This window comes from Dromiciops gliroides, chromosome 1 (assembly GCF_019393635.1).
Source record: "Dromiciops gliroides isolate mDroGli1 chromosome 1, mDroGli1.pri, whole genome shotgun sequence".
NCBI lineage: Eukaryota > Metazoa > Chordata > Mammalia > Microbiotheria > Microbiotheriidae > Dromiciops > Dromiciops gliroides.
This window is the reverse complement of record NC_057861.1, coordinates 684,769,541-684,786,248: the sequence shown is the minus strand read 5'-3', so window position 1 is coordinate 684,786,248 and position 16,708 is coordinate 684,769,541. Positions and strand designations below refer to the sequence as shown.

Genomic DNA, 16,708 nt, shown 5'->3' with positions numbered 1-16,708 from the left:
TTAACCTCTCTCTACCTCAATTTCCTCATCAGTAAAATTGAGTAATAATAGTAATAATAGAGTAATAATAGAAGCTACCTCATCAAACTGTCATGAGGATCAAACAAGATTATATATGTAAAGTACTTCACAAATCTAAAAGCACTATATCCATGCCAGGTATTATTGTTTCACAGGTTCAAGGTGATATACACATATCTCTTCCACATTGTGAGTTTCCCCTTTGCAGTTTTGATATATTGCTGGTCAGCATAAGAAATGACTGTAAATGGGAATTTGGGGGGAGTTTTGTGGAAGCCACAGAATTTTTACTTAACATTGACCTACATGTAGCCCATGACCAAATACTAAAGCCAAATTTTACAATAAAAGAAAAAAATTCAGAATTTTTCTCTGGTACTAAGGGAAGACTTTTACATGGACTTGACAGAGCCATGCCCTTAACCCCCATGATGTGGAAGGGATAACTATAGTGGAGAGAGAACTTTTCTTGGAAGCAAGTCCCACCACTGGTACATACCGGCTAAGTGACACTGGCCAAATCATTTAACCTCTTGCTGCTCTAAGACTGTAAGTCACAGAGAATGTACTGGCTTGCATTGGTGGGGGGAATTTCCTCATCTGGGTTTTCCTTTTACCAATGAAATCACATGTCTAGGGACAAGGGGGAAGGGGTGAAAGAAGGGAGGGCAGATTGAGAGAGGAGGGGGCAGTCAGAAACAAAACACTTTTCAGAAGGGATAGGGTGAAAGAAGATAGAAAATAGAATAAATATAGGGAGGGAATAGGATGGAGGGAAACAGCAATAGTAACTATGAAAAATTTTGAAGCACAGGCAAGAGTAATGCAAGAAAATGATGATGAATGGATGGATTTATTGAATGAATGATTGATTGATTAAATGCTGAATGAATGGATTGATTGATGGGTGTATTGATGATGATTGGATGAAGATGAGGATTGATTGATGATGAGGAGGACTGATTTGATGACGAGGAGGATTGATTGGTGATGATCGATTGATGATGATAAAATGTATAGTTCTTACTTTGCTAGGCTATTGTGAAGAAAATTCTTTGTCAGGTATAAGGTACTATATAAATGTTATTTATTACTGTTGTTGCAATAATTAACCTCATGGGTTTATTGTAAGAAAATCTCTCTTTAAAGTACTATTTAAATGTAGTTTACTATAAAAAAATGATGAGCAGCATGCTATCAGAAAAACATGGAAAAACCTATATGAGCTGATGTAGAGTGAAATGTACTGTATACAAAACAACAGAAATATTATAAGATAATCTGCTGTGAATGATTTGGTTATTTTCAGCAGTGCAGTGATCCAAGACCACTCTGAAGGACTTATGAAAAATGCAGTCCATCTACAGAGAAAGAACTGGTGGTATCTGAATACAGATTGAAGCATATTTTTTTTAGTTCCTTTATCTCAAGTTTTGTTTTTGTCTGTTTTCTTTCACAACCTGGCTAATGTGGAAATGTTTTGCATGACTACTCATGTATAGCATATATTGAATTGTTTGAGTTCTTGGAGTGGTGTAGGGAGAGAAGGAAGAAAAGAATTTCGAACACAAAGTTTAAAAAAATTTTATGTCAAAATTTGTTTTTACATGTAATTTGGGAAAATAAAAATTCTAAATAAAAAAGTAATGGCATAAATAAAAATTATATATATATATGTATATATATATATATATATATATATATATATATATATATATATATATATGAGATACATAGTAAAGAAAATAAACTTCTCATAACAATAAAAAAAAAAGAAATCACATGTCTAGTACCAATTCCTTCTTTCAGGAGACTTCTTACAGATGTAGGGCCACTTAGCTTTTTTGAGCAACCATTCCAGGGATAGATACTGCCCTACTGCTTTGTCCTGTTTAATGGGTCCCTCTTGCTAGTGATACTACCCTCAACTTTTTTTCCTTGTTTCTAGTTGTTGTCCTATTGCAGATGTTGCTCCCTCTCCAAGCATCGGCTTTCTAGCAACTGGAATGCTTATTACTCTAAGCATTGAGTGCCCGTTTAAATCATTTGCTCTTTTCTAATGGATCTTTCAGCCTCACCTTCAAACTGGCACATCCCTACTTCCTCCCTTGCACTCATTTATCATTTAGTCATTTATCTCCTTTTTTCCTCTAGCACCTGAGTGGTGAACTTCTTAATCTGGTCTGCATCTCTCATTGAGTCTTTGGGCCCTTAGAAAGGCATCCTACTCTCTTCATATTTTTCTTTATTTCTCTGGCCAGTTTGCTATGGAAAATCTTAGAGAGACATGCAAAAAATACTCCCTCCTTCTTGAATATTTTATCAAATAATTCACTATTTAAAGTTCTCATGACTCACTGTGGCATGGTCCTTGGAATGTTAAAATGAAAGCCATGTTGTATTTTGGAAGTTTCTTCAGTAGTAAAAGAATTAGTCAGAGTCATATTCAATATTAGAAAATTTTATTATAGAGTTAAATTGTATTGTGGAATTCTACTACCTACCTACATTGTCTAGGGACACATTCAACAAAATGCAACTACTGGGTTTTGGAGGACCTTACCAACTCTTGATATATGAGACTGTGAATTCAACAAATTTTTATGGAATACCTACTATATAAGGTCTTGGGATACAAATATAATTTCAGTTAGACAAATTGAACATTTATTCAGCTCCTGCTATGAGCAAAGGAGATAATGTCTGCCCTCAGGAAGCTAATAGTCCACTTATGTAATTGACAAAGATGAAGGAAACCTGCTGCATGTCCCTTGGCAGCCCAGGAAATAAAGTGTTGGTCAGTGTGGTGTCAAATGAAAATGATCTCCTAGTAATAGTTCTGTTTAAACTAGTCATTATTTTGATCTGAAAAGCAATAGCTGTTTTCCTTGGTAATTTTGCATAAAGGGGATAAGTTGCCTTTCAATGGCTTATCCTAATTTTTCTTTATTTTTGGATGATTTTCTTGCCTCAGGAAGAAATGGCTGATTCTGTTCTAATGTTGAATGAACTAATAAGTATCTCCAAACAGGTAAGTCCCAATACCATTCAATTCAAGGTACAGTTTTCTTTTATTTGCTTAATTCTAAGGGCTCCCATTCAGGTCAATAAATATAAAGAATAAACCATACTAAGTACTATACAATGTAAGTTAGAGTTGAAGATTTATCTTATTTTATGGGAGTTCCCTTGATGTGGCATAGAATTTAGGGTCAAATTGATTGTGAGTCATCCCAAAAGAATTACAACACTCAGTCACTCAGTTTCCCAAGTTTTATTGCAATACTGTGGGTGACCACAGGGCAAGAACCAGAATAGTGGAAAGGTATCTCTTGAATAGTGAAAGGAAAGACAGTTATAGCTATAGTATGGATAAATAGATTATCAGTCTCATTATAATAATCTCCACCTTGGGGAGATACAGGGGAGGGCCTATCCTAATTTGGAGTTCCTGGGGTCCTAAGCCAACCCCTGAGGCAGGTACCTCTTTCAGTGGAGGTGTGCTTTGGGGGTTTACACGTCATAAGGTGAACCTGGGGACAAATTTGGCCTTTTCTGTGCATGCCTCTTTCTGATTCCCAAGACTAGTTTCAAAACATAATCATTTTTCTTTAGAATTTCTATACCCTTGTCATTTTATCATTGTTATAGTCTTCAAGTCTCCTCGGCCTAGGTCCCTATGTTCCCATTATGGATGATGATTTATGTGGGTACAAAAACCTAGTATGCTGGCTTATAAGTTATCCCTTAACTGGGGTCTAACTCCCTTTTAGAGTTAATATCTGAATTAGAGCTTGGGTCTTAGGTTTTTCTATAACCCTTTTTGCCTCCTACATCACCCTTAGTAACTTGTCTCCATTCCAACTTTAAAATCTTGTGGTTCTGTAATCTCATGATATTACAATTTTTGAAATAATTGATGAGGAGTCTTATTCAGTAGGAAGTAAATTTAAAACCTAGAGAAGAAATTTATTTAAAATATGTGAGAGTGAGGTGAGACATTAAGAATTCTACTAGAAACAATTCAGAATAGTCAAAAGGACATTGGGTTTGGGGTCAGAGGAAATGGGTTTGAGATCTGACTTCCATATTTACTAACTGAATGGAGATTGGTAAATGACTTAACATCTTGGAGCTGGATTTCCTTATCTATAAAAATTGAGGGAATTGGCCTTAGGCCAATAGGCTTTAGAATCTTTTCTAGTGTTAAGGACCCCTTTGGCAGTCTGCTAAAACCTTATGGATCCATTCCAGAATAATGCTTTTCAATGAATAAAATAGAATTACAAAGGAAACTAAATGTATTGAAATACAGCTATCAACATCTTTCTCTCTTTTTCTCTTTCTCCCTTCCTTCCTCCCTCCTTTCTGACTTGGGGCTTGGGACATATCAGGAATTAAGGAACTATTAAAGTTGAAACTGACCAACTAGATGTCAGGTGGGGCTCACCTAAAAAATTAGGGGAGATTAAATTCTAAGGCAGGAAAGTCAGTTAGGCATGGCTGTTTCGAGATATCTTCAGAGGTCCGGACTATCATTCCAAAAGAAAAATCCCCCCCCTCCCCCACTCTCAGGAATCTTTCCCCACCTCATCCCCCCAAAAAACTTTCCATTGTTAGGTGGTCATCCCATCTGTCCTCTATAAAAGCTTTGACCTTTCTTCTATTCAGGGAAAAAGGTGTCTCCAAGCCATCTCCTCCCCTCAAGGCAATGTCTTTGACTTTCCTCTTGGTCACTTTCCCTAGCACCCAAATAAAAGACCATTTTATTCTGATTGATTGTGTATGAGAGTTGTAATTCTTTACAGAGGAGTACCTAAGGACCCTGACCACCCATTTCCCTGCGACCCTTCCTTCCTTCCTTCTTTCCTTCCTTCCTTCTTCCCTCCCTCCCTCCCTCCCTCCCTCCCCCCTTCCCTCCTTCTCTCCCTTCTTTCCTTCCTTTTTTTCTAGAAGTTCATCTAACCCAAGTTAAGAATCCCAGGACTATATGATCTTTTAGGTTCCTTCCCACTGTTAATTCTATGGTCTTATGCAGTATCCCTATGCTGACTCATTTTGATATGAGTATTACTTCTTAGTTTTTATTAACAGGAGAAGTATAATTGCCTTTTTATCTATAAAACACTATTATCCCTTTAGAGATTACAATAGTTTACCTAAGGAGATAGGCATGGCTCTTATTTTAAATCAATTTTTTTTCATATCAAAATTGGTTTTTAAATTAATCTTCTAATTCCTGAGGTATAACTTTGAGATTATATTTTTTACAAAATTTGGATGATACTTGCAAAAATTCTTATGACAAAGTTTTTAAAGTGCTTTAAATACATTTCTTTTTTAATGTAGTGAGTTATATGGAGGTTAGAATTGTGGGAACCTCAACCCTCAGACCATAGCCCTATGACCAAAAATTAGAGAAAATTGGCCTGATACAGTAGAGTTCAAAGTGGTCAGAGACTCTTCACTAAAAGTAGGAAATTAGGCTCTCCTTCAGAGCCTTTGGAACTCTTGCTTAACAGTTTGCTAATAGTTTTGATTATCCTGTTTCTTGGACTTATTATTCAAAAATAGATACAAAAGCATATTATGTAGTATGGCACACAATAATGATCCTGTATCATCAAGAAAAAATGAAGATGTTTTATTGGTTAGTTTCTTTAAGAATGAAGGGAAGAGAGGGCAGCTAGGTGGTGCAGTGGATGAAGCACCTGCCCTGGATTCAGGAGGACCTGAATTCAAATCTGGCCTCAGATACTTGACACTAGTGTAAGAATTGATTTGGGGATCCCCACCTTTGGCTAAAATTAAGATGACCTCTGCCGGGCTCTCCCCCACTAGGCCTCTCTGCCACTAGTGCCTCCTAGCTTGGTTGCAGCCCTGGGGTGGGCCCAGATTCCTGGGGGACAGGCCACCCCTCCCCTGGCACGACTGCTCTCCCTGAAACCGGGGTGGACTGTCCTCAGTGCGCCCTGACCAGGTTGTACTGCCAGACTCGGGGACAGCATGCCCTGCATGGCTCCCTCCACCCTGGCACACAAGCCTCAGGCACACCACGGCCTGGGTCCCTCCACCGAGCCGGGGGTATGCACGGATGCTTCACCAAGCGAGGGTGTGCATGGAAACTCCGTGCCCCAGCTGGCCTTGGGCACGGCCCCTGGGGGTGCAAATGAATTAGCTTGGGGTGTATGGGTGGTCCGTCTGTGTTTCCTATGAGAGAAGGGTTTTTTAAGATGACTGGGGGACAGTAGACAAGAGAACGAGTGAAGGAGAGGGGAGCAACAGAGAGACAGAGAAAGGAGACGAGTGGAGAGGAGACAAGGATAAGCACAGGCGGCCCCTACAGGGCAAGCAGCAAGCTAGGAAGAGGGGGACAGTAGATGAGAGAGAAGGAGATGAGAAAAAGCACAGGTGGCAGCTATAGGGCAAGTAGCAAGCTAGGAAGAGGGGGACAGTAGATGAGAGCGAGAGATGGAGGGAGGAAAGGAAATGAGAGGAAGTGGTGGTGGCAGAGGCCAGCCACATCCACAAGGCGAGAGACATGCAGAAAATGAAAGGAGAAGCAGCTGAGTTGGTTGGCCGAGTTAACAGGTCATATCCTGCTTTTCTTTGTTCTTATTTCTAAATTTATTCTTATCAATAAACCCTGTTTTTTGCTTTAATTGAAAGGAAGCTTTTTAATCTCATTTCTTGTTAGTCTGGGAGAAGCAGTTGGGGAGGGGGCAGACCCTTACAGATTGGCCCACACGGGGCTTAACGAACCTGGGGGATCTTTTAAAACCCCCCGTTACAGATTGGAAGCTCCAGCCAGGAGTTTATACTAGCTGTGTGGTCCCAGGCAAGTCACTTAACCCTCATTGCCCCACAAAAAACAAAACAAAAAACAAGCAAACAAAAAAAGAATGAAGGGAAGAAAGAAGATGTAGAGAGTAAAACAGAACATGAAATAGATAATTTTGATTATATAGGATTAAAAAGCTTTTGCATAAATACAACTAATGTAACCAAGATTACAAGGGAAGCAGAAAACTAAGAAAGAATTTTTGAAACAAATATCTCTGATAAAGGCCTCATTTCTCAAATATATAGTGTAAGGGGCTAAAATTCTAGCTAGTCTGTCTAAAATACCTAATGATCCTTCTCCTCATGGCAGAGCTTTCCTACAGTAGCTCTCCAGCAGGTGTCGTCATTCCAATTGTTACAATAGAGAGCTCAGTCAAATTTATAAAAATACAAGTCATTCCCCAATTGATAAATGGTCAAAGGACATGAACAAGCAGTTTTCAGACAAAGAAATCAAAGATATCTATAATCATATGAAAAATGCTCTAGATCACTATTGATCAGAGAAATGCAAATTAAAACAACTCTGAGGTATCACCTCATACCTATCAGAGTGGCAAAAATAGCAAAAATAGAAAATATTGGATGTTGGAGGGAATGTGGGAAAACTGGGATGCTAATACACTGTTTGTGGAGTTGTGAAAAGATCCAATCATTCTGGAGAGCAATTTGGAACTATGCCCAAAGAGCTATAGAACTGTGCATACCCTTTGATCCAGCAATACCATTGCTAGGTTTATATCCCAAAGACATCCACCCCCAAAAAGAAAAAGACCTATTTGTACACAAATATTTATAGCAGTTCTTTTGGTGGTGGCTAAGAATTGGAAATCAAAGGAAGGCCCATTAAATGGGGAATGGCTAAACAAACTGTGATATATAATGGTGATGGAATACTATTGTGCTATAAGAAATGACAAGCAGGATGACTTCAGAAAGGCCTGGAAAGACATGTATAAAATGATGTATATGGGGCAGCTAGGTGGCGCAGTGAATAGAGCACCAGCACTGGAGTCAGGAGTACCTGAGTTCAAATCCGGCCTCAGATGCTTGATGCTTACTAGCTGTGTCACCCTAGGCAAGTCACTTAACCCCAATTGCCTCGCAAAAAAAATAATAAAAATAAAATGATGTATAGTGAAGTGAGCAGAACCAAGAGAACATTGTGTATAGAGTCAGCAATATTTTTTGATGAAAAAGTGTGAATGACTTGACTATTCTCAAGAATACAATGATCCAAGACAATCCCAAAGGACTATTGATGAAACATACTCTCCACCTCCAAAGAAAGAACTGATATTGATAGAACACAGACTGACATATGCTATTTTTCACTTTCTTTCATTTTTTTCCTTTTAATCAAGTTTGCTTGTACAAAATGACAAACATGGTCATGTTTTACATAATCATACATGTACAACCCATATCTGATTGCTTGCTGCCTCAGGGAGGGGTGAGGTGAGGGAAGGAAGGAGGGCTAGAAATTGGAACCCAAAACTATAAATAAAAATGTTTATTATATTAAAAAAGTAATAAAGGGAAGGAAGTAGAAAGGAAGGAAGTACATTTTGGGAAAATTACCATTAAAAGTGGATAAAATAAAGATAAAATGTTTTGGTGTTAAAACATGGTTTAGTTCCTCCTGCCTCCCACCGGAGCTTATTCGCGTCAACTGACCAGAATCCGCGAATCCTTCGCTCTGGGGCTCGTCCGCACCCACCCCATCCCAGCTTTTTCCCTTTTGAAAACACTAAGAATAATGTCCTTACATCAGTTTTTACTAGAGCCAATCACCTGCCATGCTTGGAACAGAGACCATACTCAGATTGCCCTTAGCCCTAATAATCATGAAGTCCACATTTACAAAAAGAATGGGAACCAGTGGGTGAAAGCCCATGAACTAAAGGAACACAATGGACACATCACAGGTATTGACTGGGCTCCCAAGAGCGATCGAATTGTAACTTGTGGTGCAGATCGTAATGCATATGTCTGGAGTCAGAAAGATGGCATTTGGAAACCAACCCTGGTGATCCTGAGGATTAATCATGCAGCTACCTTTGTGAAATTGTCTCCCTTGGAGAATAAATTTGCTGTAGGTAGCGGAGCTCGACTGATTTCCATGTGCTACTTTGAGTCTGAAAATGACTGATGGGTGAGCAAACACATAAAAAAGCCAATTCGTTCTACTGTCCTTAGTTTGGACTGGCACCCCAACAATGTTTTGCTGGCTGCTGGATCTTGTGACTTCAAATGCAGAGTTTTTTCTGCCCATTAAAGAAGTTGATGAAAAGCCAGCCAGTACTCCATGGGGTACCAAGATGCCTTTTGGTCAGCTGATGTCAGAGTTTGGTGGCACCGGAAGTGGTGGTTGGGTCCATGGCGTTAGTTTCTCTGCCAGTGGGAACCCCCTTGCTTGGGTCAGTCATGATAGTACTGTATCAGTTGCCGATGCCTCCAAAAACATGATGATTTCACAGCTGAAAACAGAGTTCCTCCCACTCCTGAGTGTGTCGTTTGTCTCGGAGAATAGCGTGGTGGCTGCTGGCCATGACTGCTGCCCAATGCTGTTTAATTATGATGATCGTGGCTCCTTGACCTTCGTCTCCAAATTAGACATTCCAAAACAGAGCATCCAGCGCAACATTTCTGCCATGGAACGCTTCCGCAACATGGACAAGAGAGCCACAACTGAGGATCGCAACACTGCTCTAGACACACTACACCAAAACAGTATCACCCAAGTGTCTATTTATGAAGTGGACAAGCAAGACTGCCACAAATTTTGCACCACTGGCATTGATGGAGCAATGACAATTTGGGATTTCAAGACTTTAGAGTCTTCCATCCAGGGGCTACGGATTATGTGAAGCTGTATTTCCATTCTCTAGCATGACAGACACTTGACAGAATGCAGCTCCAGCATTTGCATGAAGACGGAAAAGACCCTACCACAAGTCAAAACTGAGAAAATACTCCTTGCAGATGTTTTGTTTTTGTTTTTGTTTTTTTAACATAATTGGTGAATGTATTGATTTTTAAAAATCAGCAGTGATGTCTTTTTGATTGGCTATTTCATTCCATTTTTGACCAAAGCTGCTCTTTAAGTAGTTTATCATGGGAAGTTGTCACACTAAATTAAAGGGGGATTTTATGTAAATTGTCTGCTAGAAAAATTAAAAAAAAATACTGGGAAAAAAAAAAACATGGTTTAACTTCAGCTATCTAGAAAACGCTATTTTGTGGATTAAGTTCCTAAAGAGCCTTGAAAAGGGCAAGATTAAAAGTCCCTCAAGATAAGGAACCAAATATTAACTATTTTTATTTCTCTTACAGTAATGACACCATCCTTTGAATGTAATAGGTATTTACCAAATGCTTGTCAAATGAATGAATCAAAATGGGCATTTTTACTGACATGACAAGAAGGAGAATAATTTTTCTGCTAGCTGTAGGCTTCTGGAATTCTTTTCTAATGTAAAATCTTTAGATACTAGTTCATGATAAGACCACATTTTTCCTACTGCTTAGGATTTTTTGATGGGAATGTGGTAAAAAGTTTTAACAGTCGGTTAGATAATGGAGAGACGCCAGTTTTTTTTAGGACCACCCTTTTGGGGAGGAGACCAACAGCATGAGCTACACACACCAGTCCGCCTGCAACGCACGCCAGATTGCCTGCTGAGCACTCGACTTCCAGGGTGCGAGCTTAAAAGGCAAGGAGAGAACGAAAGTGGGGCCTTTTTCCTGCTCTGCTGGTCTCCTGGCTGCGCTGCACAGACAGACGCGGACTGGAGTTTGACTCGGCCCGGCTCTCAGTTAACAGCAGCACTTGACTCAGTCTCTCTCCCCAAAGGTGGCCTTTGGCTTTTGGTGAGTTTTATACGGAATATAGACTAAGCCTAGACTTAAGACAATTTTATTGTATTTCTACTTTCCTATCCTTCTAATCAACATCACCTTGTGACTACCATACAATAAAAGCTCTATCTAGAAAACCAGAAGCTTCTTCCATTTACTAGTCTGGGAGATAAATTAAGGGAAAGGTTAAGTAGGGGAGATTTATGATCTAATATCCAATTTTAATCTCACAGGAATGAATTAGGAATTTAATCTTAAAGACCACTATGGGATCCCATTTATGTTGAACAAAAATAACCATTAAAAGCTAGAACTTCAATTAATTCCTTATATCAATTAGATGGGAAAAAATGAGAGATTTAGGATAGAAGAGCATTTTAGGTTTTAGAGATTATTTAGTCAAATCCTTTCCTGTTATAAATAAGGAAATCAAGGTCCAGAGAAGTTATATGCCCAAGGTCATAGCTACTAGATGTCAGGGTCAATGATAGAGCTCAGATTCCTGATACCTAGTGCTGGGCTCATTTGATTTCACTAATGTATATTTTCTAATGATGATGAGGGAGGTGATAAAAATTCAGAGAGGGAGGTGAAATATATTACTCAATTTTCCTTTTCATTTCATGAAGGTAACACTTAATAGTGCGGTCCTCATAATCAAATATATCAGAAAATTAATTGATCACAATGGCTTATCTGGCCAATTTGTGATGAATAAGGAGCTGATGTCCAAGCTGGTCTTTCTAGCATCAAGGGCAATGGAGGTGAAAGAAAAGGAAAAATCCAGGAATGTGAAATATTTCAGAGAAGAAGGAATTAAAATCATTGTATGCTTACTACTGGTAAGTCATTTTTTTTTCCTCACAGAAAAATTTCATGGATTGTTTGAGAAGGTTTATTTCTTTTTTTCAGAGGACAGGTAGGGCTAATTTCTGATTTGTTTTTATTCATTATTGTGGGTAACAGTTTAGTGTGTAAAAAGTCACAACATAAATTTATAGTAGTGAATATTGGATCATTTGCATCTTTCTATTTCTTCATGTTCGTAGATTTTTTTGTATGTAGTTCACTATAGATTATTTCAAATTTTAATGTTTTAGAGTGGTTAGGGAGCTTGGAGGCCATCTAGTCTGATCTCATTTTATAAAGTAAGAAGTTGATTTTTCAAGAAATGAAGTGATTTCCTCAAGGTTCTATGTCTACTAAGTGATAAAGCTGACATTTGAACCCTGTCCCCCCCGCTCCCGCCCCCTTCCAGTTCAGGGCCCTTTCTCTAATGCCATTCTTTCTCAGGATTAAATTCTTAAAGGATTTTCTGATATATCGTGTAAAGGTCCCACTAGAAGAAGGCTGTTTGTTTCCTACAAAACAGGTATGATGAGATATTTCTAAGATGTTTCAGTAATGCCATATTCCCCAAGGATTCTGAGCACCTGGACTGTACTAGAATGGATCTGTGTTTTCATTGGTTTAGGAAGCTCCCTTTGCCAATTTAGTTTGGCAACTCTTCTGCAACTTGGAGTCTTAAAGAAAGGTTGAAAGTATTGAGATGTTAAGGTATAAGCCCGGGGTCACATAGACCTTAGCTTCTTAAACTGTGGGTCACAATCCTGTATGGGGTCTGGTACTAAACATGAAAAATTTGGCAATTGTAAAAGGTTAAGTATATTTATTTTATATATCTATATGCTTGGGGTTGCATAAAAATTTCTTGGGCAAAAAGGGGTCTCAAGTGGAAAAAGTTTAAGAAGCCCTGACATATACAATATGTGCAGAGGCAGGATGTCAAAATAATGAAATAGGGCATTCATTATTTTTTAAAAACAATTCTAGAGTAGTATTATTTCTGTTGCAGTGGCTCTAGGAGCATGCCTCGGTAATGTAATTGAGCATCCTATGTCATATATCATTGCTTTTTAATTTTTAAAAATTTTACTTTTTCTCAATTACATATAAAGATATTTTTTGAGTTCCAAATTTTTCTCCCCCTTCCAGAGGCTAGCAAGCAGTTTGATATAGGTTATGCATTACTATTATGTTAAACATATTTTCACATTAATCAGAACAAAAGAAAAAATGCAGGAAAGAATAAACAAAAACAATAACAAAAAAGCAACAACAAAAATGAAAATAGTGTGCTTCAGTCTGCATTCAGACTCCATAGTTCTTTTTCTGGATGTGGAGAGCATTTTCCACTATAAGTCTTTTGGCATTGTCTTGGATCATTGTATTGCAGGGAAGAGTTAAGTCTATCACAGGTGATCATCACACAATGTTGTTGATGTTGTATACAATGTTTTCTTGGTTCTGCTCATTTAACTCAGCATCAATTCATGTAAGTCTTTCCAGGTTTTTCTGAAATCCACCTGCTTATCATTTCTTACAGCACAATAGTATTCCATTACCACATACCATATACCACAACTTATTTAGCCATTCCCCAACTGATGGGCATCCCCTCAGTTTCCAATTCTTTGCCACCACAAAAAGAGCAACTCATGTCATTTATCATTGTTGCCTGACCGATGTTCACCATCAGCTTATTGGGTGATAATGCTTCTATTGATTCCTTTGTTATTGACCCATATTAAATAAGATTGCTGCTGTATTCATTAGAAGATGTTGTTAATGAAGTCATTTGAGTCTAGAGCTGTAACTAGGTTAAGGGTGAATGGAGTTTTTCCCAATGTACTGAAATTTAAATGGGCAGACTTCTCCCTCTGTGGTCTTCTGGCTTTCTGTCCCCAAGACTCATACTCTTCTGCTGGCCCCATGCCATAGTCCCCACATCCCTCATATGATGATCTCTGCTTCCACCAGTGTTAACTACAGCTCTAAGACCTGGTCATCTACTACCATACTTATTATACCTTTTAAACATATCCTGAGACTAATAGAGACAAGCATAATAGAATTTTCTCTTCTCTACTTGCCCAACCTCCACATCTACATACTCTGTCCTTCTGGGGTTGAAGTATTGAAATAATTTGTTCCCCTGAAGGGAGGAAGACCATACTTTCTCAGGGATAGGTCATCCTTCTCTCTGCCTTAGCATACTTGAACACAAGTGACTCATACAGAAATCGTCTATGAAGATGAAGGCCACTGTGTGCCAGAGGTGGGGTCCTTAGACCCTTCATTCACTCAAGCTGAGTTCTTTCCTCTTGGTGGCCTTGAGGTCTTTCCCTGAAGTCTCCTACCCATTTCCCTCTCATGCATTCTTCCCATATTTCCCTCCAGGAAAAATTCCTATTTCTGCCTCTGCTTCAGTCTGACAGAAAATAGCAAACCTATTGTTTGTGGTCACATTTTCATCCTCAAATCTAATTACTAATTTTAGTTAATGTTCTTTTGGTGTTCTAAGAGCCCCTAATGAGAACAGATATTTTCACCGAATAAATGAAACATTATGTAAAGGCATAATCTACTAAATTACTTGTTGATAATAGCAATGGTGGATCAATCTCATATGAAATAAACTAAAACATTGACATTTGATGTTGATTACAAGGAAAGGAAAACAAACAAATATGAGTCCATCAATTCTTTCTCTTTTTTCCTCCTCTGTGCCCTGATTTGGTAGACAGGATTTCCACAGTTATTTTCATTGTAACTAAGCTGCACACATCTCCCTTTCCCTGTCCTCCTCTCCTCTCCCTTTTCTGCTTTCTTTCCCTTCCTTCCTTTCCCCTTCCTTTTCTTCCCTTAATTCCCCACCCCTCCTTTCACCTTTTCCTCTCCCTCTCTTTCTCTTCCCTTTTTACCTCCTTTCTCCTTCTTTCCCCCCTCTTGGCCTCTCCTACCATCCCTTTCCTCACTCCCCCTTTCCTCCCCTTTTCTTCTCTTTCTCTTTTCCCTTCTTTCTCCTTTCACTAAGTCCCCCTCCCTTCTTACTCTACTCTTCCCATTTATTCCCCTTTTCCTCTCCCTCCCTCTTGATTTTCTTCCTCTTCTCTGCCTTCCTCTCTCCTTCCCCCTCCATCATCTCTCTCCCTTTTCTCACCCACACTCTATCTTCCCCTCTCCCTCTTTCTTCCCTCCCCTTCGGTAAATTTAATTTGTTTAAATGAAAATCTGATGGTGGGGTGAGGGTGAGAATAATTTCTTTAGTCTTTTTCAGTTCTCTCCCCTTATTTGTTTTATATTTTTTTTAATTCTCAGATTACATTTCACATTGTATTTTCAGAAATTTTTAAGAAAAGACACACCTTGGGGAGCAGAGTCCAGTGACTTGCTAAAGGGTATTCTGCATTGTCTCAGGGTCATGAGTGTTCCATAGTTCTACATTCTTCAAAGATGCATGACTTCTTACAGATGAGGATTTAAGGCTTCTTGACATGCTTTTGTGCTTTGTTTCAGAACTATGTCTCTTCCAGTAAGGAACTTCAGTTTAATATTAGCACTGGACAGCTGGAATTCCAGACAAGTCTACATTATACTTTTCACAACTCTGTTCAGCATGTTGGCTCTGTTAAGGTCTATTTACCAGATGCCCTTGAAGAGCACATCTCTGGTAAAATGGAATTGCACAGCCAGTGCTACATCAGTCAGCTAATATACTTCAAGGAATATCCATATTTGGTGGAGAGAGTTCCTATTCAGGTATAGCATGATAGTTGACACATAAGATACTCTTGAAAATGAGCGTTATATCCCAAGATCCTATTTTTGATTGATCATCTGTGGAAATGGAATCCAATGACTAAGTGTTAGTGGTCAAAGACAAAGGAAGAACTCTGATTGGTGAATTCTTGCCAAGAACCTCCATTTGAGGAAGGTCTGTGCTTATTTCTAACCTAGCTGGAGTTCCTAATTCCCTGTATTTTTATACCTTACTCCCACTCTCCCTGTTTTTCCAACTCTATTTTATGTGTTGTCATCTTCCACTAGAATATAAGCTCCTTGAGGGTAGGGGCTGTTTCTCTCTCTCTCTCTCTCTCTCTCTCTCTCTCTCTCTCTCTCTCTCTCTCTCTCTCTCTCTTCGTGTAGTTGTATTCTCATTGTTTAGCTTAGCGCCTGTCAACAAAGAAAATGTTTAATAAATACTTTAATCTACCTCACTTACATTTACTTTTTAAAAGAGTTAAGTATGGTTTTATATTTTGCAATTAAGATGGAATATGTTATTTTGAAAGATTGATGGGAGCATGGTTACCCTGAGTCTCTACAACTGCACTAACAAAAGGAAGATCAATGTCCAAAGACTGGAGAGTCCAATAAGAGTAGTGTTTGAGAAGAGTGATGCTCAGGTATGGAGAACTGTTCTTAACCATCTACTTGCCTTTTAGGTTGCAGGAGATTACTTTTGTTTAAAGCACCATTTGTACTTTCAAGGAAAAATGTTAGCTGGATTTTTATTTCTTTTTGTATTGATAGGATGGTGGTCAAAATAAGACAATATTTTCATTGTATCGTGACAAAGTGAACTTCCATTATTTCTCTGGGCTTCCTGAGGCCTCCCAGGAATCTCTACAGATAGTAGTGGAATTTTCTAAAACCAGCACAAGAACTTTCCCCATAATGCTGCTTGTCAGGTGGGTCTCAGATTTACCATATAGCTAATTTTCAATAATAACTGGCATTTATATAGCACTTTAAGATTTGCAAAGCACATTTAAAATGGTTTCTTATTTGATCCTTCCAACATCCATGTGAGGTAGATTTTATCATCTCCATTTTACGGATGAGAAAACAAGTTGAGAAAGTTTAAGTGACTTGCCAAGGATCACACAACTAATGTTTGAGGGAAAGCTTGAACTCAAGTCTTCCTGATGCCCAAGTCCAGCACTGTCTGCTGAACTACCCAGTTACCTCTTATGGTAGTATCTATTCCCTTATTATATAGCTTTTTAGAAACAGTAGTATCGATAATTTGGTGAGCAAAAGACGAGTGTGTATTTAAGATCTAAAGTGTTCCTAGCAGGGCCCCAGCAATACATTTTTTCTATTCAGGATTTCTTGTATTAAAGTGATTTCTAATGGA

General features: G+C 38.6%; 2 protein-coding genes across 2 annotated transcripts in view; both read left to right on the top strand.

Annotated features, from left to right (window-relative positions):
- The window catches only part of PKD1L1 (polycystin 1 like 1, transient receptor potential channel interacting), a 166,545-nt gene that overhangs the window by 80,415 nt on the left and 69,422 nt on the right, over positions 1 to 16,708 (top strand). Inside the window, exons 22-26 of the mRNA XM_044001117.1 lie at positions 2,996 to 3,052; positions 11,355 to 11,567; positions 15,085 to 15,327; positions 15,861 to 15,974; positions 16,102 to 16,259. Of these exons, the coding sequence (XP_043857052.1) occupies positions 2,996 to 3,052; positions 11,355 to 11,567; positions 15,085 to 15,327; positions 15,861 to 15,974; positions 16,102 to 16,259 (785 nt within the window). The remainder of the gene's footprint in view (positions 1 to 2,995; positions 3,053 to 11,354; positions 11,568 to 15,084; positions 15,328 to 15,860; positions 15,975 to 16,101; positions 16,260 to 16,708) is intronic.
- On the top strand, positions 8,566 to 9,833 carry LOC122737339 (actin-related protein 2/3 complex subunit 1A-like). Its single transcript, XM_043979819.1, is given in 2 exon segments — positions 8,566 to 9,135; positions 9,137 to 9,833. Coding segments are annotated over 2 exon segments (1,110 nt in total). The 5' UTR covers positions 8,566 to 8,623; the 3' UTR covers positions 9,735 to 9,833.